The sequence below is a fragment of the Mytilus edulis genome, chromosome 7 (genome assembly GCF_963676685.1).
Source record: "Mytilus edulis chromosome 7, xbMytEdul2.2, whole genome shotgun sequence".
Lineage (NCBI taxonomy): Eukaryota > Metazoa > Mollusca > Bivalvia > Mytilida > Mytilidae > Mytilus > Mytilus edulis.
Window position 1 is genome coordinate 20,098,771 of NC_092350.1, and position 26,300 is coordinate 20,125,070.

A 26,300-nucleotide genomic window follows, 5' to 3' on the forward strand; every position below is an offset into this window, starting at 1 on the left:
AAAATTGCAATAATAAATGCACGCAACAATTTCTGAATTTACAGTAACGTATTAGAATAAAACATACATCTAATGTAATTATTATATAAGAAATAACAAAAAAGGAAGTCAATATGGTATACATATTTATTTGGTAGTATTGATGCAGATAGCTGTGAAAAATACATCAATTACAAAATTTCAGTTAATTTGGACCAAACAAAAATGTATTAAATAAGCAATGGCAATATTTGCAAGTCATAAAAAAGTCTTTTGCATTCATTACATAATATTCAACCTGCACCAAAATATGCATAATCCCAAGACATATTACAATCAAGTCACAAAAAAAGAATTTCTTTACTGTGTTTAATATCTTTGTTATCAAAACCTATTATTGTTACAGCCTTTATATGAAGACTTAAAGTTAACAACAGTAGCACCAGCTATAAGACTTAGTCTGTGTATAAATTGAAAATCAAATATTACTTAAAAATTTCAAAGTTAAAATTCAAAAGAAGTTTGACCTTGAATTATTTCAGATCTTTTAATTCTCATCCTCATTGCAAAGAGATATGAATTGTGGCTAAAATAGTCCTAAATTTAGATGAAATGTTGATAAATTATGATATTAAAAAAAAAGTTGATATAAAAGTGTATACTTGTTTCTGTCAAACATTTTTATAATGTATTCCATTAGTTATTTTAAATCAACTTTGAGATTATTGATTTAATTTATTAAAGCTAACTCATTTTATAAAAATCTGATGTATTCTGTGATTTTCTGTTTAAAGCATGTAAAATTTTAAAGCCTTAAAATTCTACTTCAGAAAATACCCAAGCTAAGAAAAACATTCCTTCCCATAAATATACATGATCTATTTTTGTTTATGTATAAAGCAACTTAATATTTTGTATGATAGTTTGTTAGGATCCAGTTACAGCATTAAAAAATCCTTCACAGCATCTACAACACTGTTCATAAACTTTATCAAAATCCTTCATATCATTGCCCTGAAAATAGAAATTAACTTTATCAAAATCCTTGATATGACATTGCCCTGAAAATAGAAAAATACTTTAATTTCTTTATCAAAATCCTTCATATGACATTGCCCTGAAAATAGAAAAATACTTTATCAAAATCCTTCATATCTTTGCCCTGAAAATAAAAATAAACTTTATCAAAATCCTTCATATCACTGCCCTGAAAATAGAAATATACAAATAACTGTTCATAAACTTTATTAAAATCCTTCATACCATTGCCCTGAAAATAGAAATATACAAATCATTGTTCATAAACTTTATCTAAATCCTTCATATCATTGCCCTGAAAATAGAAATATACAAATACAAATCATTGTTCAGAAACTTTATCGAAATCCTTCATATCATTGCCCTGAAAATAGAAAAATACAAATAAAAATCATTGTTCAGAAACTTTATCGAAATCCTTCATATCATTGCCCTGAAAATAGAAATATACAAATACAAATCATTGTTCAGAAACTTTATCGAAATCCTTCATATCATTGCCCTGAAAATAGAAAAATACAAATAAAAATCATTGTTCAGAAACTTTATCGAAATCCTTCATATCATTGCCCTGAAAATAGAAAAATACAAATACAAATCATTGTTCAGAAACTTTATCGAAATCCTTCATATCATTGCCCTGAAAATAGAAATATACAAATACAAATCATTGTTCAGAAACTTTATCGAAATCCTTCATATCATTGCCCTGAAAATAGAAATATACAAATACAAATCATTGTTCAGAAACTTTATCGAAATCCTTCATATCATTGCCCTGAAAATAGAAAAATACAAATAAAAATCATTGTTCAGAAACTTTATCGAAATCCTTCATATCATTGCCCTGAAAATAGAAAAATACAAATAAAAATCATTGTTCAGAAACTTTATCGAAATCCTTCATATCATTGCCCTGAAAATAGAAATATACAAATACAAATCATTGTTCAGAAACTTTATCGAAATCCTTCATATCATTGCCCTGAAAATAGAAATATACAAATACAAATCATTGTTCAGAAACTTTATCGAAATCCTTCATATCATTGCCCTGAAAATAGAAATATACAAATACAAATCATTGTTCAGAAACTTTATCGAAATCCTTCATATCATTGCCCTGAAAATAGAAAAATACAAATAAAAATCATTGTTCAGAAACTTTATCGAAATCCTTCATATCATTGCCCTGAAAATAGAAATATAAATATACAAATACAAATCATTGTTCAGAAACTTTATCGAAATCCTTCATATCATTGCCCTGAAAATAGAAATATACAAATAAAAATCATTGTTCAGAAACTTTATCGAAATCCTTCATATCATTGCCCTGAAAATAGAAATATACAAATACAAATCATTGTTCAGAAACTTTATCGAAATCCTTCATATCATTGCCCTGAAAATAGAAATATACAAATACAAATCATTGTTCAGAAACTTTATCGAAATCCTTCATATCATTGCCCTGAAAATAGAAAAATACAAATACAAATCATTGTTCAGAAACTTTATCGAAATCCTTCATATCATTGCCCTGAAAATAGAAATATACAAATACAAATCATTGTTCAGAAACTTTATCGAAATCCTTCATATCATTGCCCTGAAAATAGAAATATACAAATACAAATCATTGTTCAGAAACTTTATCGAAATCCTTCATATCATTGCCCTGAAAATAGAAATATACAAATACAAATCATTGTTCAGAAACTTTATCGAAATCCTTCATATCATTGCCCTGAAAATAGAAATATACAAATAAAAATCATTGTTCAGAAACTTTATCGAAATCCTTCATATCATTGCCCTGAAAATAGAAAAATACAAATAAAAATCATTGTTCAGAAACTTTATCGAAATCCTTCATATCATTGCCCTGAAAATAGAAATATACAAATAAAAATCATTGTTCAGAAACTTTATAGAAATCCTTCATATCATTGCCCTGAAAATAGAAAAATACAAATAAAAATCATTGTTCAGAAACTTTATCGAAATCCTTCATATCATTGCCCTGAAAATAGAAATATACAAATAAAATGTACTGTTCATAAATTAAAGTCACTATGTGTTGTTTTTCTTTTTGTATTATTGTTTATTCTTCAAGAAGTCATGTGTTTTTTGTTTGTAAGTTTGTTTATTACCCGAGAAGTCATGTGCTAGTGCTTGATGTGGTCTGTTGTACTGTGCAGGATTTTTAGTAATTCTAGTTACTGTGTAACCCGTCTTATCCCACACCTGAGTATTCAAACAACCTGCTTTAACCCGCACATTTTCATGATACAAAATATGCTATCCTTGCAGAATAAACCTGAGTATTCCGACACCCTCCTTAATCCTACAATTTTTTTTCTGGTCCCTCAGTGTTTCAAATAACACAGGTTACACTGTATTTCCTTTTATGTATTGTTACATATGAATTTAGAAAATATAAAATTCAAATGTACTCAAAGCAACAGATATACAATGAAAAGCATGTACACATACACATCAAGTCAGGATTATTATGGTTTTATTATCCACTCGTTTGATGTGTTTGAGCTTTTGATTTCGCCATATTATTAAGGGATTTTCTTGATTTGAACTTTCAGAGGAGTTCAGTATTTTTGTTATTTTATTTTTTTTGTATGAATTCCAATTAATTTGTTCATTCTTTGTAAGCCTTGTCTTTAATTCTTTTTTTTCATTTTTTATTTTTAAATTGCTTGGTAGTGTACACAGAATTGTAGCAAAAGTCATATAAAAGCTTAAAACAGTAGCACATATAATAGGACAAATCATTGTAAAAACTCTTTTTCTGATTTTCCCTTTTGTTGCCTTTTTATCATAATATTACTACGTTGTACTTACAAAATATGGATCAACAATAATAAGTTCTTTCTTTGGATCATATTCACCAAGCAGTACTGTTTTAGCATGACAGTTCTTAGGCTTTATACCATCTAAGTCACTAAAAAACAAATGTTGCATGTTTAGCCATGTGTAAGATGCATTTATCCTTATTATACAGTGTTCTCCCAAAACATTTCATTTAGCATCTTGGTAAACAAGGAAATTTGAAATATTGTTATATATATATATTGTTTCTAAAAATTATAGCATCACATCTATAAAGTAATCAATAAGAGTACCATGATGCTAAAAGGGCCTGGGGAGAACACTGTTATACTGAGGGTGAGGTTAAATATATTCTTATTCTGACTTAAAATTAATGATAGCAACCTAACAACACAAGAAAAACCTAAAATATTATTTGGATTCTAATGCAATATATAACACTTCATAATGAAAGCTTCATAAAACTCCATGATGTATTCATAAATTTATTATATTAATATCTAACATCTTATCTTAAAGTAAATTGCAAAAAAACAGTCTTTTTCTCAAGAAAATACTGAAAGGACGAAACCCTCCCTTGAAATCAAATTAGTACTGTTAAAGTCAACGTTTTGTTCAAATTGTGACTGTTAAAGTCGAGTTCATGAGTCCAACGAACCCCCCTTGGAAATTCCTGGCTACGGGCCTGAATGAAGAAAAACAATTTTCTAAATTTGGCTGTGAATGCCACCTCTTATTAAAAAATAAGGTTCTGTCCAAATTTCTTACAATTCAAAGAAGATTGAAAATGTATTGCATGATGTCTATGAAACTTAGGATGTCTACATGACTCATGATGTCTACAAGACTGTATAATATCAAGGATTTGTATAATGGGCAAAGATTATTATAAATAATTTATTTATATTGCAATTTTTACTTGAAGTTTGGTGCTAAGTGATTTTGAAGATTTTTTTTTCACATTCAGGAACTGATGAAATTATTTATCAATCATATATTTTACTAATCCAAAGAAACCATATAACACCACTTGCTTCAAACAGAAAAAAATCTGTTTCCAAGAGTTTTATATGTAATTGGTAAAAATGTCATAAAATTAAAACGAAAAATTTAATTGTTAAAAAAAATCTAATACTTCTCTGACACTGTCAAATAAATGGCAAACCATGAAAAAATGGAATTTTCTCTTAATTACAATGGTAATACCGGACTGTAATTAGAGACATACATCATAATATTATATATATCTAAGACCAGTGACATTCTGTATTTATGTAACTTAATTTGTCTTGATGAACACCCCCCTTTTTATTTTATTAAATTACCTATCAGACAGTATCGATTTAAAGAATGATGTATAAAACTTGTCATGGCATTTATTTCAGTTAATAAGCCCTACATTTTAAACAGAGAAAGTAATCAATATATATTTAAAGACATGTCTATAAAGTTATTCTAATTTTATTTTGTAGAGTTATCTCCCATTTTTATGCCTATTCTAATTTTTATATTTTTTGAATGATTTTTACATTTTATTAATAAAATAAATTACTACAATCAATACTCAACACAAATGGATAATAAATTTGGATTAAAAAGACAAATTCATTAATTTCATTACATAGATATTGCATACCTTTTCAATTTTAAGGACCTTCAACCTTATAGGTAAATGTGACATACATGAATTTTTTAATTCACTTTGAAAATTTGCCATGGTGTTGTCTAGTCCTTTCGACTATGGACTATTGTTTGTCTTTTTAAAACTATTTGGAAAAATGACCATGTGGACATGGTTCAAAAATATACATAATCAACAATCCCACTCAGAAGACCTATGATTATGTTGTGCATAACAGCTGACATAATACTAAACTAAGTAATTATTGACCTTATTTATTAGTCATTATGAAAAATGGACACAAATGCAGTATTTTACAATAACAGTCTCTACATTGATAACCCTTTGTTCGAACCTACAGACAGCCAAGGGTAAAATTTAATGCTCCTCTGTCGCAGGGGGTCATCAAAACTTTTCAGAGTTGATACATTTTGGATATTATAAGGAGCAACCATTATTTTTTATGTAGTAACAGATGATCACTGCACATATTGTCAAAACACTTACATAAAAAAATTTCAAATTTCTAGTATGCACAAAGGTAGACTCTTACTGTAAAATATTGATGGCCCTGAAAAGGACCCTTAATGCACAACACTATATGATTTTTTAGGCCAGAGTTTTTCTGAAACTTCATGGGCTTTGCCATTTCGAAATTCAACAGAATTATTCAATGTTGTCAGATATAAAATTACAAATACAAGTTTTTATTTTAGCAAAACATATCCCTTTGAAATTTCCCCTATAATCAAAACAGTAATACCCATGTGTTGATGTATGTTATTTAAACTCCTAAGAATAAAATTAAGAATTGAAATTGGGAACATGTCAAAGAGACAATGCCTGTTTTATTATTTTTTTCTATCATGGGAAATTTCAAGAGGCAGGCTAACTCTGATTCTTATCAAAGAAAGAGTGTCCCCACCCTGAACAGTAATTTTTTGTCTGGTCATTTTTTTCATGTTGACTTTTAGTCCTGTGACTTTCTATCTTACATTCTATTAAATAACTACCTCATATTCTGATGGTCCATACCAAATATATAATCAAATCTTTCAAAGTCTTCTTGCTTAATCTACAAATACATAATAAAATATATGATACTCCTGCAAACACTAGAAAATTATGATTGGAATATTTTTAAAGAGTTAAACAATTGTTTGGTTAATAATCAATGGATGGTTTCAGTTGTATAAGCAGTTCTGTAGATTTTTTGTTGCTGAGCATGTGTGCTGTTTACAATTTATGTCTATCTTTTATCTTTCTTGAACAGGTTTTAAAAAAAAACTTAAAGCAACAGAAAATGTGTCCCCAGTACTAGGATGCCCAATCTGCACTTTCATTTTCTATGTCATATCATATATAACATGTGTACTACGTTTCAAGTTGATTGGATTTCAACTTCATCAAAATCTACCTCGACCAAAAACTTTAACCTGAAGTGGAACAGAAGGACGGACAAACGAACAGACAGACAACTGAACGAATGAATGAACAGAGGCACAGACCAGAAAACATAATGGCCATAAATGGGGCATCTAAATGCTAGAATTTTTTATGGGCTACATCTCAAGCCTCCCACTCTACCTATTTCTAAGACTTGCACAAATAAGTTTCACTAATTCTCAAGTCCAAACATGTTTCATTATTGCAATACAAAATTTCAATGACTACTCAACCCTCTGCTATTTTACAAATTTAGTATCAATATTGGATGTCATCTTAAAGTCGTGTGAATTAAAGAAAGTTCAACAGGTGAATTAAAATAAATAAATGAGAACTCAGTATTTTACTCAACATATCAATTCTGTGAATTCATTAATTTTTTGTGTGTACCAATTTTCTTGAATCTAGGAAAAATTGTATATATAGATTTTCTACCACTGCATCGAGTGTGATACGATATTTATCCACTCGAGACAGTTAAATTTTCAAATTTTAAACGCCAGGCTTGCCGAGCGTTTTAAATATTTAAAATTTAACTGTCGAGAGTGGATAAATATCTTATTGCACGAGATGCAGTGGTAGAATCTCTTTCTCTAATGATTTTCAAACAATATGCAGGCAAACGTATTCCTTCTTTTAGAATGATCTGCGAAAAGATGTGTTCTTTCTATGTGACGTCATCAGGCATGGTCCCCTTTTTTCATGCTGTCACAATAGGAAATTCAGAGGAAAGCAAGAAAATTCGACGTCATAATCGGAATTTTAACCAATGAAGTACTGAGATAAACGAACCACACGTTGATTAAATATTTTTCATACAATGGGTGCAGAAAGGGATAAATTGACGAAGAATTAGAGAAATATATATATTCATGGGTTCTATAATTTCTGTTTACACACCAAATTAAAAATTTCTTGTATCTTTAAACTCATTGTTTACTTATACCGACGAAATCCATGTAAAATTGGTACAAAAGAAAAATTAATGAATTCACAATATGCCAAATGAGCCCCTTGCACGTCTTTTTTAGCATTACACTAATTATAATTACATTGTACCCAATGTATGTTCCATGTGTTGATACAGTGATCAATTGTTTCAATCATTCTTAGTGTTTTTCTATCATCATCAGACTTTAAAAATTATTTATTGCTCATATATCTATTACATGTTTAAAAAAAAAATCATACTTATAGTTTTAGATTAATTTATACCTGTCGAACTATATGCTTGTAATCTGTTATTCCAAATTTCTTCAATGTGACAACTGTGCGTTCATTTGGTCCCAGTCCAAGATGCCAGTCTCCCATAGCAGCACTATCAACATCCCACTAAAATATCAAATAGACAATCATGATCATTCCTGGTTTCTCACCAGTCTAGCCTAATGCTTATTCTCTGTAATTCATACTAAATTTCAGTGAAGCAATTGTTTGTTGGTTAGGACCTTAGTCATTATCACAGATAGCTGAACTATCAACTACCCACTACAAGTACACTAAAACAAGAATAGGTGTCAATATGAAATTTGGGTGAAAACCATCTTAAGATTCTTCTCACACAGAAAACGTTTTTGGGTACATTCTTCCTGTTTTTTCTTTTAACACGTTTAATGAATATTGTTTACATTCACTGAAATATACAGCTTTTTGGAATAACTTGCAACAACAATTACATAACATACTATAAACAAGAGGCTCTCAAGAGCCTGAATCGCTCACCTGGTAAACAATGCCTTATTGAACATATTGAACCATGCCAGGCAAACATGTACAGCTAACAATTCTTCAATATTACAAATATATATGACTTACTGTTTATAAATAAAGAAAATGAGACCAAAACACAAACACTTAAAACTTAGCAATGGACTGTGAAAATGAGTAGTTTCAGAGGAGAAGATTTTTTAAAGTTAGCAAATATGATGAACAAATTGTGAAAAATTGTCATTAAAGGACATTTACCCCTTAAGGGGTCAATTGACAATTTTGGTCATATTAACCTATTTGTAGATCTTACTTTGCTGATCATTTTTGCTGTTTACAGTTTATCTTTATCTATAATGATATTCAAGATAATGACCAAAAAACTGCAAAATTTCCTTAAAATTACCAATTAATTGGCAACAACCCAACAATGGTTTGTTTGATTCGTCTGAAAATTTCAGGGCTGATAGATCTTGACCTAATGAACATTTTTACCCCATGTCAGATTTGCTCTAAATGCTTTCGTTTTTGAGATATAAGCCAAATCTGCATTTGACCCCTATGTTCTATTTAAAGTAAGGGCGGCCATGTTTTTTGAAGGATCAAAAATCGAAGCACACACTTTATGCAGGATAATCTAAGGAACTATCATGCTAAGTTTCATCCGAATCCATTCAGTAGTTTCAGAGAAGATTTTTTAAAGTTAGCAAATATGATGAACAAATTGTGAAAAATTGTCATTAAAGGACATTTACCCCTTAAGGGGTCAATTGACAATTTTGGTCATATTTAACCTATTTGTAGATCTTACTTTGCTGATCATTTTTGCTGTTTACAGTTTATCTTCATCTATAATAATATTCAAGATAATGACCAAAAACTGCAAAATTTCCTTAAAATTACCAATTAAGTGGCAGCAACCCAACAATGGTTTGTTTGATTCATCTGAAAATTTCTGGGCTGATAGATCTTGACCTAATGAACATTTTTACCCCTGTCAGATTTGCTCTAAATGCTTCCGTTTTTGAGATATAAGCCAAAAACTGCATTTGACCCCTATGTTCTATTTTAAGTAACGGCGGCCATGTTTTTTGACGGATCAAAAATCGAAGCACACACTTTGTGCAGGATAATCTAAGGAACAATCATTTTAAGTTTCATTCAAATCCATTCAGTAGTTTCAGAGGAGAAGATGTTTGAAAAATTGTTAACGACGACAGACGACGACGACGACGGACGCCAAGTGATGAAAAAAGCTCACATGGCCTTTTAAGCCAGGTGAGCTAATAATGGTGTCATATTATATATAACATGTATAACAGGATGGAAGATTATAAATATAAGGAAATGCAATTTAAACTAAGATTTAAACTGGATATAGATTTTAGCTCAAATTAATTCAGAGCACTTCTCCCTATTTCCATGAAAAACAGTGATATTTTTTTTTCAAATTCAATTCAAATATAAATTTGCTAAGAAAGTACACAAAAAACACCCATTATTATCCCTCTTAATTATATATTACATTCTGCTCTTGCTTTTTTTCTTTAAGTAACCTCAGAAAAACAGCCTCTGCTATTGGTGATCTACAGATATTTCCTGTAAAAGATCAAATATAAGAATATATAATAAAAAAAACTTTTACTCATCATTTGTCATACTTTTGAACATTAATCCAAAATTGTTTCTGTGTAATCTATAAACCTCAGGATATGTCAAAGCTTGACATATGATAGGACATATAATGCCCCTGGAAACCCTATATGAGGGGGGTTGGAGGGGTCCTGATCCCGAAATCCCAGGCTTAAAAACATAAAATCCTGAGGTCCTGAATTAAAAAAAATAAATTCCGACATCCCAAAATTCAAAAAAACAGAACTCCAGGTTCCCGAAAGGGTGAATCCCAAAATCTTGAGCTTAAAAACACCCAATCTCGACGTCCCAAAAAAGGTCCTGCCCCCTCCTATATATTCATATTGTTTCCTAAATTTATCATTGTTTATTGTTTGATTAATGTTTCATTGATTTATAACCAGGGGTCGAAATTAGCGCTGGTCCGGTGGTCCAGGACTAGTAGAATGTGCGTCGGACCAGTAGATTTTGTCAGCTGGTGGTCCAGCGGACCAGTAGAAATTTGTCGATAAAAATCACAAAACCCTTTGAAGGAGTTAAACCGCCGGACAAAAAAATTTAAAGAAGTGAAAATCAAAAGGAAGATTGAAATAAAGTATATGAAATTGACAAAAGGAAACGCAAATACCAACCAGATGCTCCGCAGGGCGTAGCTTTATACGACCGCAGAGGTTGAACCCTGAACGGTTAGGGCAAGTATGGACACAACATTCAAGCTGGATTCAGCTCTAAATTTGGATTGTGATTAAATAGTTGACACAGCATAGGTTTCTGACACAGAATGAATGTGTTCTAATGAACTTAAAATTTTTGTTTCTCTTAGAGCAATTCACTATGCTGTTGAATATTAATCCTCTCAAAAAAATGTTTGAAGAAATTTTCTTTTTTATTTATGAAATTTCAAATGAGAAAAATTGAACCCAATTTTTTTAATCACATCCCCCTTTCCCTTATTCCAAAACTAATCTCAATTAAAATTTCTAATGGAGTTTGCAACAATAACTACTCATTTAAATGCATCATAAAATATTAAGATGTAAAAAAACTGCTTGTTATCACTGAATGGTAAAGATTATTTTAATTTATCAGTTGGTAGTAAAAAATGAATATACATTGTATATTGTATATAACAAAGATTTAAGTTGATTCTGGACAAAGAAAGATAACTCCAATTAAAAAAAAATCTTGCTATTGCACAATATTTTGCAATTAGATATTTCTTGCTTACTATTCTGGACAAAGAAAGATAACTCTAATTAAAAAAAAATTTGATATTTCACAATATTGTGCAATTAGATATTTCTTGCCATTGCGCAATACTGTGCAATTGAAAAGACTTGCTATTACACAATACTTAATATAATAATTTTAGATCCTGATTTGGACCAACTTGAAAACTGGGCCCATAATAAAAAATCTAAGTACATTTTTGGATTCAGCATATCAAAGAACTTCAAGATTTCAATTTTTGTTAAAATCAGACTAAGTTTAATTTTGGACCCTTTGGACTTTAGTGTAGACCAATTTGAAAACAGGACCAAAAATGAAGAATCTACATACACAGTTAGATTTGGAATATCAAAGAACCCCATTTATTCAATTTTTGATGAAATCAAACAAAGTTTAATTTTGGACCCCGATTTGGACCAACTTGAAAACTGGGCCAATAATCAAGAATCTAAGTACATTTTTAGATTCAGCATATCAAAGAACCTAACTGATTCATTTTTTGTCAAAATCAAACTAAGTTTAATTTTGGACCCTTTGGACCTTAATGTAGACCAATTTGAAAACGGGACCAAAAGTTAAGAATCTACATACACAGTCATGACAGTTAGATTCAGCATATCAAAGAACCCCAATTATTCAATTTTGATGAAATCAAACAAAAGTTTAATTTTGGACCCTTTGGGCCCCTTATTATGTTGGGACCAAAACTCCCAAAATCAAACCCAACCTTTCTTTTATGGTCATAAACCTTGTGTTTAAATTTCATAGATTTCTATTTACTTATACTAACGTTATGGTGCGAAAACCAAGAAAAATGCTTATTTGGGTCCCTTTTTGGCCCCTAATTCCTAAACTGTTGGGACCTAAACTTCCAAAATCAATACCAACCTTCCTTTTGTAGTCATTAACATTGTGTTTAAATTTCATTGATTTCTATTTACTTAAACTAATGTTATTGTGCGAAAACCAAGAATAATGCTTATTTGGGCCCTTTTTTGGCCCCTAATTCCTAAACTGTTGAGACCAAAACTCCCAAAATCAATCCCAACCATTCTTTTGTGGTCATAAACCTTGTGTCAAAATTTCATAGATTTCTATTAACTTAAACTAAAGTTATAGTGCGAAAACCAAGAAAATGCTTATTTGGGCCCTTTTTGGCCCCTAATTCCTAAAATGTTGGGACCAAAACTCCCAAAATCAATACCAACCTTCCTTTTGTGGTCATAAACCTTGTGTTAAAATTTCATAGATTTCCATTCACTTTTACTAAAGTTAGAGTGCGAAAACTAAAAGTATTCGGACGCCGGACGACGACGACGACGACGACGACGACGACGACGACGACGACGACGACGACGACGACGACGACGACGACGCAGACGCCAACGTGATAGCAATATACGACGAAAATTTTTTCAAAATTTGCGGTCGTATAAAAATCATGGGAAAAAGATCGCGAATGGTTGAATTATATAGTAGATCGGAATTTAATGAACTGTACAACATGTGAAAAAAAGACCAGTAGATTTGGAGCCGGACCAGTAGAGTTTTTAGTCCACTGGTCCGGCTGGCCAGTACACAAAAAAGCTTAAATTCGACCCCTGTGTATAACCCATATCTCCTTTTATTTATATTCATTTGCATGAGTCATTTTTACACTGAAATGATAAAATTATGTTAAAATGAAAAGATTACCAGTATGTTTAAAAAGGGATGTGAAGCTTACAACAAATTAGATTCAATGAAACAGCAAGAAATCAAAACAATCACACATTCAATTAATATAGTCAATGTAACCTTCAGTCTCTATATGAGGGGGTTGGAGGGGTCCTGGTCCCGAAATCCTGAGCTTAAAAACATAAATTCCAGAGGTCCTGAATTTAAAGAAATTTAAATCCTGACATCCCAAAATTTGAAAAAGGAATTACAAGATCCTGAAAGGATCAATCATGAAATTCCAAGGTTAAAAACAGCTGATCCTGGAGTCCCAATAAAGGTTTGATCCCCCCTCCTATATGAAATATGCTTAATTTTTTTTCTATTAGTTTCTTTATCATTGATATTTCCACAAATCTACTTTTTCAGTCTGTTACAGTTCAGTCAAACTTTACTGTTAAAAGGAATTAATTCCTTAAAATTAACATGATTAATGCTTTCAATATAAACATCTTTTTTTATTGTTTTAAAATCTTTGAATCAGAGTCAGACAGCATATTAAACAAAATGTATATATAAATTTTGTATTTAAAAGTACAGCAATGTTGTATGGTTCCACAAAGGATTGAGCTAATGATACTATCTAAATAATAAATTGTTTTCAATATGCATGATGAGGTTGGCGGTTATATAAACCAAAAAAAAAATTTCTAAGATATTCTCAAATTATATTAGTCATTACCATTATTTTTTATATCTTTTTATATATCAGGAAAACAGTTCTAAGTGATTTAATTTCAAATATATTCACTTGGCTTTTCATTAAATATTAAGATTACAATCCCAAGCATCAATTGATTTTAGAGAATGAAACCGTCAATTCATAATAATTATTTTTTGTGGTATTTATTTTACATGTATGATACTTTATTTCATAAGAGAATCAATTGTTGTTTTGTCCAACATTTATTTGTTCATCAACATGACCAACTAGTTGGATACTAGTTTTAAAGGAAGTATTTTAGCTTTTCAATAGGCGACAGACAACAGTTGCATGCAATCATATGTGTTTTCATCTTACAGATCACCATGTTCATTTTCATGATTATAAAAATGTGTTGTAAAAAATGTTTTTAACAATTGGGTGTGAATAAATCTGCTAAGTACATACATTTTTGTACATGGTGCTGCATGTTCTTTTTTTATTGAAAAATTACATTCAGAGAGTTCTTTGTATTATAAATCAAAATTTAAGATTGCAACAAAATTTTGGAAAAGTGTAATATTAAGAACACCCCTTTCAATATTATTTTATTGTACATAAAACTGCACTTTTATAAATATAATTGGTCAAAAGCTCCAGGTTAGAGCTTGTAATGTATATTTTACTTATGCTGAATCAAAACAATTTTTTCTAATCTTATCATTTCAGTTTTAGTTTATGATTGCTTTGTAAAAAATTTCCCACTAAATTTACAACATAGCAGATTTTCTTTCATCACTGTAAAAATTTTCTTTTCTTTATATAGGGTAGCAAGCAATTAATTTTAGCTTTCATTTTGGATGTGAAAAAACTAGAATCAAAATATATGTGGTCACCGAATGAGGGTCCTGGCAGTTTATTATGAAACTGGTAATCTATGGTGATTGGAATCCATGAAAAATCGCCCCACTGGCAATTGCCCCACACCTAATCGCCCCACTATTTGAACAATCGCACTTTTGTTTACCAAATTGCCACAGGCACTTGTCTAAGAAAAAAACCACTATATATATATTAAGGTATATAGGAAAATTAAATTCTGAGACAAGTGCCTGTGCAACTTGCCCCACCTATGAAAAAGGGTAAACTCCCATTGAAAATAGGTTGGATAACTTGCTCCCTTTTATGAAATGGGTAAAAAAAGCCTCTGAAATAAGGCATGCCACCTCGCCCCACTTGTGAAAAATAGATAAATACTGATGAATTTAGTAATGCCAACTCGCCCCACTTGATGCAAAAGGTGCATTCCCATTGTATATATATCTATTTTCCTCTCCCACTTAAGTAAATAAAATCAATACCTATGAAAACCTTAGATAACATTTTTCTCCCGTCTGAATGGTTTTACACTAGTCATTTTGGGGGCCCTTTATTAGCTTACTGTTCGGTGTTAGGGTAGTAATGAGGGTACCTTCATGACAAATAACCGTACTTATTCTTGCCAAATGGCGTTAGAGAAAATTTTTGGTGTATGACGATTAAATGTACTTTCTTTGAGTCGATAAAAATAGTAACTAATTTAGACGAATCACGTTAATTTTTTTCCAAAAATGACGGTAACAATAATTATTTGAGACCGCTGACGAATCACAATAAAGATCTTTGACAAATCATCAAAATTTTTTTAACCAATTTGACGCTTATGGTAGCCGAAAATGACTGTTTGATGCCTGTTGATAAAGGGCATTACTACTTTCATGTTGAAGACGCTTAACTTTGACCTACAATGGTTTTTCTTTTACAAATGGTGTCTTGGATGGAGACTGAGTTGTCTCATTGACAGTCATACCACATCTTCTTATATCTTTTTGGTGGTTCTTTTCTTTTTGTTGAAAAAAAAATTAAGAAGTGAGTATCAGAATTTCTGTGACGTGAATGCTAATTAACTAGCACCACTTGTTAAAATAGAAAAATCTTGATGAATTGAGTCTTGCAAACTTGCCCCACTTATGGAAAATAGAAAAGTCCTGATGAATTGAGTCATGCCACTTCATAGTTTTTGAGTGGGGCAAGTTGGCAGACCTGCAAATTATATATTCATCTAGATTTGACCTTTTCATTAAGTGGGGCGAGTTTGCAGGAGAAAAAATAATGCAATTTAACCCTTTTCAGTTTGAGGCGATTTTTTTAAAAGTGGGGCGAGTTAGTGAAAAAGTGGGGCGATTTGGTGTGGGGCGATTTGTCCTTACGGTGATTGGATGTTTCATTAAATCGTGAAAGCTTTTTACCCTTTAAAAAGATGGAAATAAGTTATTACGGGCTAACAAATTGTCTAAGTTAGAAGGAGTTAGATTACCAAGGCAAATAAACAAAACTGAATGCTTTTTAGACATTTTCCTGCAACTTTTTAGGAAGACTGCTGGTGGATTCCGAAACGAAGAGAATTATCCGAAAGTTACCGGAAGTTGTTTTGTTTATTGGATACAAAAATGGCCGACAATGAAAATCCTCCGAAGAAAAAGAAATTGCCACCAGTTACACAGGCATCAGAAGAAACTGATGTCCAGAAAAGACCAGTAAGAAAAAAGAAAAAGAAACCAACCGAAGCAACAGAAAATGGCGAAACCGGATCAACAGCCACTACTCCTAAAAAGAAGAAAGCACCTGTTGCAACAGAAGATGGAGACAAACCAACTCCAAGGAAAAGGAAGAAACGCAAACCACCAGAACAGGCTGAAGATGGACAACCTACATCAGCAAGAAGTGCTGCTAGTCAAGAGGTTATTGTCATAAAGATCTGCTTTCATTCTAATACGAAATATACAAGATACATGTAAAGACATTTAAAAAAATGATGTGTTTGGACTTGACCAGAAAAGGCCTAGGATAACCATTAAATAACATCTGAATAAGGAATAGGTTTATAAGATGAGTAACTTTTAGGGAATACTTTAGGATAAATTAATTTTTCCATTATTTCTAATCATCTGTTTCTGAAATCAATTATATTTTCCTTCGTTTATATAAAAAAAAAACATGACTGAAGTAGTGGTGTAATTGGAATCTGGGTCCGTTCACCCTGATTCATGTTCGCCCTAGTATCTGTTCGCCCTGATACCTGTTCGTCAAGGGTCCATTCACCCAATTTTTATTTTTTTCTATTTGTTGTCTAGTTGCATTATTTAAGTATTTGAACAAAATATGTTAAAGTTTGTTGAAAAATTGACAGAATATTTATATTGCCGTAATCAATTGTTTTTATTAATTTCAAGCTGAATATTTTATCAAAATAACACGTTTGTTTTTATTATTAATCCATCAAAAGACAAGTATCACAATAACCAGTGATCCGAATTATTTTTTCTTTAAACAATTAATGATCCTAAACAAGCAATAAACTCTGCAATGTTTCCATAAATATCAAGAATATACATGATATATATACATTGTACATGTACCATAGAAATATCTCAATAAATTTATTCAACTTCAATTCATATTGATATTTTTATAGTAGGACGAACAGACACTATGGGCGAACGAACTCAGAGGGAACGACCCTAGGGCGAACATGTCATTAGGGCGAACGGTCCCGATACCGTGTAATTGGCAGTATTCAAACAACTTGCATAGTTCTGGATGTCATTTCATCCAATACACTTTCACACCCTGCAAGTTTGCACCTCACATGTTTGCCCCCTGGGTCTGTTAGCACCCTACACCATAGTACACATTCAGGCCCAATTTTTATTCAAATTCCAGATCAATTATTAGATATTTATTTATATGTAATTGTATTAAGCAAATAAATTATATTTTCCTAAATAAAAATTGAGGAATTATTACAGTTTTTGTACATGGTTTTATTTTTTTTATTAATTTGATGATAATTGGTATTTATACACAGCTAAATTTGGTATTATTGTCTTGTGTCAGAAAATCGTGATGGTGGTTTTAATTATTATACTTTGGTGTAAATAACCAAAATATGATTAAGATTTATTCAATACAAAACTTTGTCAGAATGGTACTTTATTTTGAAACATTTCAATGTCATTGAAAAAAAATACTTATAGCAATACACAACCAAAACATGATAAATATTTATTTAACAAACCATAAAAAGACAGAATCTAACTTTATTTTTGAAATAGTGATATGTTCACTAACCAAAACATGATATAGATTTATATAGAACTCTATTACAAAATTATTAAACACAAAACCTCTTATTTTTACTATAAAAATCATTGACAAAACAAATAAAAAGGGTGGGAACGAACTTTGGGAGCGAACATATAGGGAGCGAAAATTAAAGGAGTGGAACCAGAATGGGCGCGAATGTACCTGGATTCGATCTCATTTACATGGCAACCCCAGTACTGGATAAGGCAGTACATTGTAGTTTCACAAGAAACAGAACGAACTCTGAGTCTCAATATAATTTTATAAACTGTTACTAAGTTATCAGATATAAACAAATTTTGGAGAAATGGTTCATATTACTACACGGCAGCCTCAAACAACATAGTTAATGCGCTAGTATAATAATAATAAAAATGCTGAAAAAATACCATTAAATAAAAAATTGGGATTCACTTGTATATTGATTTCAGTATGGATGGCTGTTTAATGTCCAGTAACGAATTTATATGCATATATTCATAATTCATGATGAGAATATGATAAAGTGATATGAAGATAGACCATACCTTGTACTCTGACAGGCTTTAAAGCAATATTTTTAACATGCTACTTGTAGCTTACAAGGTAATAGTCTGCAAGACTATATATCACCTTACCAGGTACCCAACACATATTTCTGACTTTGAACTGACCCATTTTTGCTCTTACTCCTACATGTACATGTAAAAGCTACATTATCGAAGAAGCAGCAAATAATAATTTTCAAGATTACATTACTGTTATGATAATTAATTTGAACTTAATTCTTAAGTGAAGAAACTTTCAAACTGAAATAGTAATAACAGGTTCATTTGTACTTATGATAATAATTGATTTATTTCCAGGAAGTTGGTGGTAGTAAAACAAGCCTAATATCTAAAGATGATAAAAAGACAACACCAAAAAAAAAAGTGAAGAAAAAGGTGAAGAAAGCCTCACCTAGAGTTGGAGATGAGTTTATGGATGCAGCATTTGCTGCAGACTTGTCAACCATACAAGAAGATATTGTAACACCAGACGGCAAGAAAGACGAAGATGTTATACCTCATCCCTACTCTACAGAATCTATTGTACTCAAAAGTCAGCCATTAGATAATCTATTTATAGAAACTAATTGTAAGTAAAAAAAAATGTACATATAAACCTGCTAAAAGGCAGGTGTTATTTTTCTCATTCACTTCATTTAAATCTGTTATACAGGTCTGACTTAAAACAGTCTATCATTCTATATATATATACAACTTGTCTAAACATCAACCCAACAATGTTAGATCTGTAAGTTTGCTTTCGCAAATTTTTGGTTCTTCCCTCGCCGGGATTCGAACCCATGCTACTGTGATATCGTGACACCAAATCGCCTGCACTGCAGCCGTCCCGCTAGACCACCTGGGCTCACTGACTCAGACGTACTTATATATATATATATATAAGATGATTGTAAATCAGGTTAAAATATATATTGAAAAGAAAACAAAGAGACATAAACCAAACAATACGGTACACTTGATTGAATTTAGCATACAAATGTATATGTATGTCATATCAAACCATTGCAAATTAGAATTGCTTAACTAGTCTTATTCTACTACATGTATAGGCGATTATAACTTAAATTAAACAGAAACTACACATACATTTTGCACATTAATATTGCCATAATTACTAAATGGTGAACAAAAAGAGATTAAGAAATAATCCCTGATATAAGTTGTTTGACTCAGAATATTCACAGGAACATTAGAATAATAATAAATGACTGAAGTCTGACAATTCAAATGACTAAAAAAAAAAAAAATTCATTTCAGCTGGATTTAAAAGAGAAAATAAAACAAAACTAGCAAGAAAATGGGCAGAAGAAGAAAGATTTAAACAGGAAGACCAACCAGAAGGACCTGTTAGCTCTACCATTGAATTTGCTATCAGCACACATAATGTTTTTAAAACTTTCTGTTTATTTATCCATGGACTAACTGCAGGAATTGCCATGTGGCATATAACTACTGTTTATGTACTTTTATATCACAGTGACCTTGACTTCCTGTCACACTACCGCCCTCTAGCACTTCCTGTGCAGTGTATGTTCTACATATTGTTAGTGCTATGTACCATTTCTTCCTGTGATAGGTAAGTAACATTTGTAGATGTATACTGCATCGTTAAAACTTTACATTTTTTAATTGAATAAAAACAAGAAAGTATCTCCTAGAAGGAATTACCACATTAATCTTTAAAATGTAAGTTTTAAGATTTATTTATAGTTCACATACTTAATATACGTACACAAATGTAGGTACTTCTACCAGCTTTAAGTTAAAGCAAAGTCTGAACATGCTGAATGATTACAAAATATTTCAATCTATGTTAACAATTGAACATTTCCAAATTGATGATGTAATAAATTTATGTTTATACCATGAATGATTTTCAACTTACAAAATATCTATAACAAAGTACAAAAAGTTTTTAGCCAAACAACTGAACAAGTGTACATTTGTATCTTATAATTACGATGTAAATATAAACATCCATTTTAATATAACTATGTACACAGTTTTCATAGGAACTAAAAGATTGGTACTACACTGTAACACAGATTTCTACTAATGAAATAATGCATCCAAGTATGTTCTTGCCTAGCCATAAAGCTTTATTGTTTCTTTTCAGATTTGATATAGCCAACCCCACAAGACGATTTCTACTACGATCTTTCACTTTACAGACAGGAACAGTTTCTATCGTTATATACTTTGCAGCATTGATATTGAGTCTTAGTATAGCAAATATTGAAGACAGAATGAATCTCTATAACAGATATCCAGATCTGTGGTTAGATCCAGGGGTAGGTCTTATTATTCCCTATCTTTTCAAAAGATGTTTGGTAGGGGTGTGTCATTTTTGCCAAAAACATACCCATTTTAATATAAAATTTACCGAAATCCAGTTCCTATAGTTATATAAACATTTCGTTTTTTATATAAATTAGACCTTTGGTTTTCCCGTTTGAATGGATTTACACTAGTAATTTTGGGGCCCTTTATAGCTTGTAATTCGGTTTGAGCCAAGGCTCTGTGTTGAAGGCCATACATTGACCTATAATGGTTTACTTTTATAAATTGTTATTTGGATGGAGAGTTGTCTCATTGGCACTCACACCACATCTTCCTATATCTGTTTAAGAAAAAATGACCTTTACTTATAAACAATATTTTAGATTATATAACAGTGTATAAGCACTCAATCTTTATCATCACTCATAATTCATAAATATACAGCAACCCTTAAGTTTTGGGAACTGATAGTTATTTGAAAGGTGAAATTTTAAATGAATTGATTTAATTTAATATAATAATTTACCATTAATAATATAAGATTCTCATTTGCATATTTATATATTATGATACCCCAAATCAATATAAAGTTATCAAACCTAAATGCATTTTAATTTAGAATGTCTTTAAAAAAAAGGGTCATTTTTATATAAATCTCGCAAAATTATGACCCATATTTTTTGCACATCCCTGTATACCAACCCCATGGGTGTTAATTTCATGAACTGAGCAACTTACATTTGTATTTTGGATTTCAAATATTTTGGCCACGAGCATCACTGAAGAGACATGTATTGTCGAAATGCGCATCTGGTGCAACAAACTTGGTACCGTTGATTTTATTGTAATGTCACTTACTTAAATGTCATATATATATAAATATAAGATGATGTGGTATGATTGCCAATGACACAACTATCCACCAGAGACCAAATTAAATGACACAGGAATTAACAACTATAGGTCACTGTACATAAGTTGCTTTTATAGTTGAGTGTTAAGATGTGGTCTTTATAGAGGGTTATGCACATCATCTGTTAACTGTTGACATGTTACACTAGGTGCCAGGGTGCACGAATGCTTTCCTCTCAAATGAATTCCTAATTTGATCTTAAATTCAAACTTGGTCACTTATAAACTGAAAAGTTGCTCAATATCTTCATGTGTCATGAAAATTGTATGCACAACTTTTATAACAACTGTTGTATAATGGAAGAATGGAATGACAGGCATTGGTCATGGATACCACACAGTGTGAGGGCATAAAAATATTCTCTTCTGAAACTACTATGACTTTAATGCTCTTTTGAAAAAGTAAAAGATTTATTTTTTTGTTTTGTTACTATTGGGTTTATAAATTATATATAACATACAGGGAAGAGGGGGTTATCTAACGATGTTTATTAAGATATATGGTACCCGGAAAATAGTTATCATTTTTGCTTTCAAAAATATATTATAAGCACAAAAGTAATTTATTTTCAATATTTTGTAGGAAACCTCATCAAAAATAGAATTATGGACAAACATAAATACAGCAAGAGGATGTTTAATAATTTTGGCGTGGATTGTTTTATCTATTACCTCAACTACAGACAGATTGGGACAAATGCTTAAAGAAGGAGATGATTTTATTATTGGAGACACTGTGGAATTAGCCAATCCTGCATGAACTATAAAATGATAGTACTAAGGGGAGATAATTATAGACTGTGATATGATGTAGTTGTTAATAATCTATTGAAAAGGTGTTTTATATTTTATATATTTAATATTTGAGATACACCTGTTAAGACTGTATTCATTATAGTAATTTCTGTAAGCAAAGAACCAATGACAATGTATTAATTGCAAAAGTGATTGCTCAGTAATTAGCTTGTAAAACATCTTTGTATTAATTAAAAGATGATTTTTAGAATTTTTAAAATGAGGTATTTAGCCAACATTAAAGCATGATTTGTGAGTGGTATTAGTCTGTTAGTGAGATAATCATGTAATGAATAAACAAATATTTAAAGAAAGAGACTGTTCAAAGTAAATATTTTATTAGTTGCCTGTTGGGCCATCTTTGGATATCAAAAGTAGTTACAACTTGGTGAACTAACTCTCGATGATAGATGTGAAATTAGGGAAACAGAAGAATTTTGTATAGAAAAGATTTAAGATGACAAAAGTATAAGACAAATATTATACAGTTTTATATATCCATCTATGCATGAAATCTAATACATGTAGATATGAATTGATTTAAAGAAATGTTTTAAAAACAAAATTTCAACTAGCAGTATTGTATTTCTTCACCAAAAAGTATGAATATGACGATTGATTGTCCGTAAGGATCAATTTACATAAGAAAGGGACCATTCTCAGTTTAGAAATTATTTTGATATTATCGTTAATTTTTACATTATATTATAGTTACTGTAAAATTAGTTATATATAACATAAACTCAATATAAACATGTTACTGTAAAATTAGTTATATATAACATAAAATCAATATAAACATGTTACTGTAAAATTAGTTATATACAACAATTAGTTATATATAACATAAACTCAATATAAACATGTTACTGTAAAATTAGTTATATAAAACATAAACTCAATATAAACATGTTACTGTAAAATTAGTTATATATAACATAAACTCAATATAAACATGTTACTGTAAAATTAGTCATATATAACATAAACTCAATATAAACATGTTACCATGTTACTGTAAAATTAGTTATATACAACATAATCTCAATATAAACATAGCTGCGTTAATCTTGGTTCCATTGAAAATCTTCTTAAAAATAGGATTTTTATTCTCCTAAATATAACAAGCAAAAGTTCAACAAGGGGCCCCATTGAAAACCTAATTTTAATCTGCTATGTAACAAGCAAAAGTTACACAAGGACTGTCTGAGATTTAATGTTTTAATGGATGTGAATGCATTTAGTAACTCTGGATGATGGACATTAAAAGAATGTCAACTAGACTGGATTATCTGTTAAATATTTTGGAAGTGTGATCGGACAAAGTTTTGTTGTTATCTTCTTCTGTTGTGTTTCCTGAGAAGGTCAAGTTGAAAATTTGTTTCAACTACAAGCATTATATACCAACAAGGCCTGTCGCTTTGTAATAGTATACTGATTTGACAATTTTGCTCTAGAAAGATTTTTTTTTGAGAATATAATATATAACTAGAGTTACGAGTAAACTCACAAAAGGATACCCTTGCACTGCAAATCATTGCACTGATTAAATCAATGTTTGACTAGGATAATACATTTTTGCACATCGTCATGTGATGTTCTATACCAAGTAATATAAGTAAATACATTGTATCAGTCTTCCTATGTATAAAAAGTTCTGCTTATAATTGTTTATAACCGCATATTACAACACTGAAAAAAGAGTGTTAAGGAGGTGTTTTGCTTATGAGATACTATTACCATAAATAGCAACATTGAATGAAGTAGCTTCAATTATCTCTGCATGCCTATGATTTATGTAGGATTAGATTTCTTTATGAACATTATGAAGTGCTCTACAAATGTGTACAGGTTCATACAATACAGTCTTAAAGACAGACATACAGTGATTCCTATATATATCCTATGCACCAACCCTCTTAAACTAAATTAAAACAATCCAGCCGATAGCCTGAGACCTGGCAAACAATTTGTGCTTACCAAAAAAAACCCAATTGTTTACTTAGGTTGCAATTGCTGTCTGTTTGAGACTTCCTTTCAAGAAAAAAAAATCATAAACAATAAGTTACAAGCAAAAAATGATAATTCCACCTGAATTCTGCATAATAGTATTGGCCTGTATTTTATCAGCTCAGGTAATACCTAAATTTAGTGATAATTTTATGGTAATATATCAATTATGTTATACAGTCATCGTGCATGAAACACATTTGTCCACCCTCATCTGCATGTATGTTAAATGGGAGTAGGTCTGGTAATGGCCGAATGTGGCCTCAAATTTTAGATTCATCTGATGAAAGATTTTGACACTTTTTAAACATTTGAGTGTCTACTTCAGTCTATTCAATCAGTGTATGTGAAAGTTTTGATTTGATTTAGTCATTAACGACACTTGAATTCATTCTTTAATATGAAAAATATAATATGCCCCAACTTTTCAGTTGTTGTTTGTCAAAAATAAAAGTGGCCGCATCCATGTTCACTCTCAACCTTTTTATAATTATGTTATGTATTATCATCAAATACAACTTATATTTAAATATTAAGAATGAACACAAGTGTGGTCACTTCCATTAAAGACAGAAACCATCTAAAATTTAACTCAAATGCTGATATTGTGAAGATTTCAGTTATTTAGCATGACGTAATGATGTTTGTACTTGATATGTGTGCATTGCATTGTCAAAAAACGGACCATATTTATGTAAAAGAAGTATTCTACTTTCCAATAAATAGCTAAAAGTTTACATTTTAACAATTTTGTAAAACTGCTATATTTTGGGGCTAAAAAGGAGTCTTACTGGACCTACTCCTTTTGTTGACTTGTAGTTCCATCAAACACAAACACACAATAATTCTCTCATAAAGAAGGGTGTTGGTGAACAGCAATTGGCTACAGGATATAAAAAAAAAAAATGAGAATTGGTATGATTGCCAATTAGATAACTATCTATTAAAGACCAAAGGTCAACGATGTTTACAATTTTAATGTAATGTTCAGGAATAAACTACTTTGGTTATCTTTTTTATTCAGGTTTATTTCTCAGGAGCATATGTTCAACACTCATATTTATCCAACCCTAAGTCCTTAGATCATAATGACTTATAAGTAACAGGTGGTGACTAGACCTTATATGCAAATTAAATATTCATTTACTACTTCAGTTAATTCAAGATTGTCATGAGCTGTCAATTTTAGGTGAAGTTGTGTATCGTTTTATCTACTTTACTCCTTATTTGTCTTGTCGTGTCTCTCTATTTGTGCATCCAACTGTGGGATATTATGCTTTTGTTTTGGGCGAGTATTAAGGCTGTTATGTCGTTGATACAAATCATAATTAAGAAACTTATTAGGTCTATCAATGGCCGTGCTATATCAATCTTTTTTTTTTAAATATGTTACAAAACACATGTCCATGACGAATATGTTGTCCCCACAGATATATCTCAAAACAACATCGTTATTTCTGGTGTAAACATCACATTACATAAACTGCTTGATTAATGAATAAGGTATGAATACAAATAAGTCACTTGGAAACTCATCACATACCCTCACGACATTTACTAAAGAGGAAATCTTGAATAATCATAGTTTGAAATTTCAAAATGAAGAACTGGATTTTCCATCACTGAACTGGGTACCTAAACTAACAAACAACAGCATATTGCTGGGTCTTCCATGAAACATTTTAAACTGTTGACTTCAATTTTTATC

At 30.6% G+C, this 26,300-nt stretch overlaps 2 protein-coding genes across 2 annotated transcripts; one reads left to right on the plus strand and one right to left on the minus strand.

Annotated features, from left to right (window-relative positions):
- Positions 1–108: 108 nt before the first annotated feature.
- On the minus strand, positions 109–16,330 carry LOC139480980 (low molecular weight phosphotyrosine protein phosphatase-like). The gene is made up of 6 exons (XM_071263981.1): positions 16,219–16,330; positions 10,167–10,240; positions 8,150–8,266; positions 6,502–6,563; positions 3,880–3,979; positions 109–993 (listed from the first exon to the last, which is right to left on the minus strand). The coding sequence occupies exons 1-6, from the start codon at positions 16,253–16,255 to the stop codon at positions 907–909; spliced, it is 477 nt and encodes a 158-aa protein (XP_071120082.1). The 5' UTR covers positions 16,256–16,330; the 3' UTR covers positions 109–906.
- Positions 16,279–22,896, plus strand: LOC139480979 (transmembrane protein 237-like). The gene is made up of 5 exons (XM_071263979.1): positions 16,279–16,642; positions 18,893–19,163; positions 19,853–20,171; positions 20,712–20,886; positions 22,371–22,896. The coding sequence occupies exons 1-5, from the start codon at positions 16,352–16,354 to the stop codon at positions 22,545–22,547; spliced, it is 1,233 nt and encodes a 410-aa protein (XP_071120080.1). The 5' UTR covers positions 16,279–16,351; the 3' UTR covers positions 22,548–22,896.
- The last annotated feature ends 3,404 nt before the right edge of the window (positions 22,897–26,300 follow it).

What these genes read in the sequence shown, in the direction of transcription:
- LOC139480980 (XM_071263981.1), bottom strand. Translation starts at nt 16,255, where the DNA reads ATGTCTAAAAAGCATTCAGTTTTGTTTATTTGCCTTG. An exon ending in AGTTTTGTTTATTTGCCTTG is followed by an intron (nt 10,241 to 16,218) that starts GTAATCTAACTC and finishes GATCTTTTACAG; the next exon opens with GAAATATCTGTAGATCACCA. An exon ending in AAAAAAAGCAAGAGCAGAAT is followed by an intron (nt 8,267 to 10,166) that starts GTAATATATAAT and finishes TTGATATTTTAG; the next exon opens with TGGGATGTTGATAGTGCTGC.
- LOC139480979 (XM_071263979.1), top strand. Translation starts at nt 16,352, where the DNA reads ATGGCCGACAATGAAAATCCTCCGAAGAAAAAGAAATTGCCACCAGTT. An exon ending in GAAGTGCTGCTAGTCAAGAG is followed by an intron (nt 16,643 to 18,892) that starts GTTATTGTCATA and finishes ATTTATTTCCAG; the next exon opens with GAAGTTGGTGGTAGTAAAAC. An exon ending in ACCATTTCTTCCTGTGATAG is followed by an intron (nt 20,172 to 20,711) that starts GTAAGTAACATT and finishes GTTTCTTTTCAG; the next exon opens with ATTTGATATAGCCAACCCCA.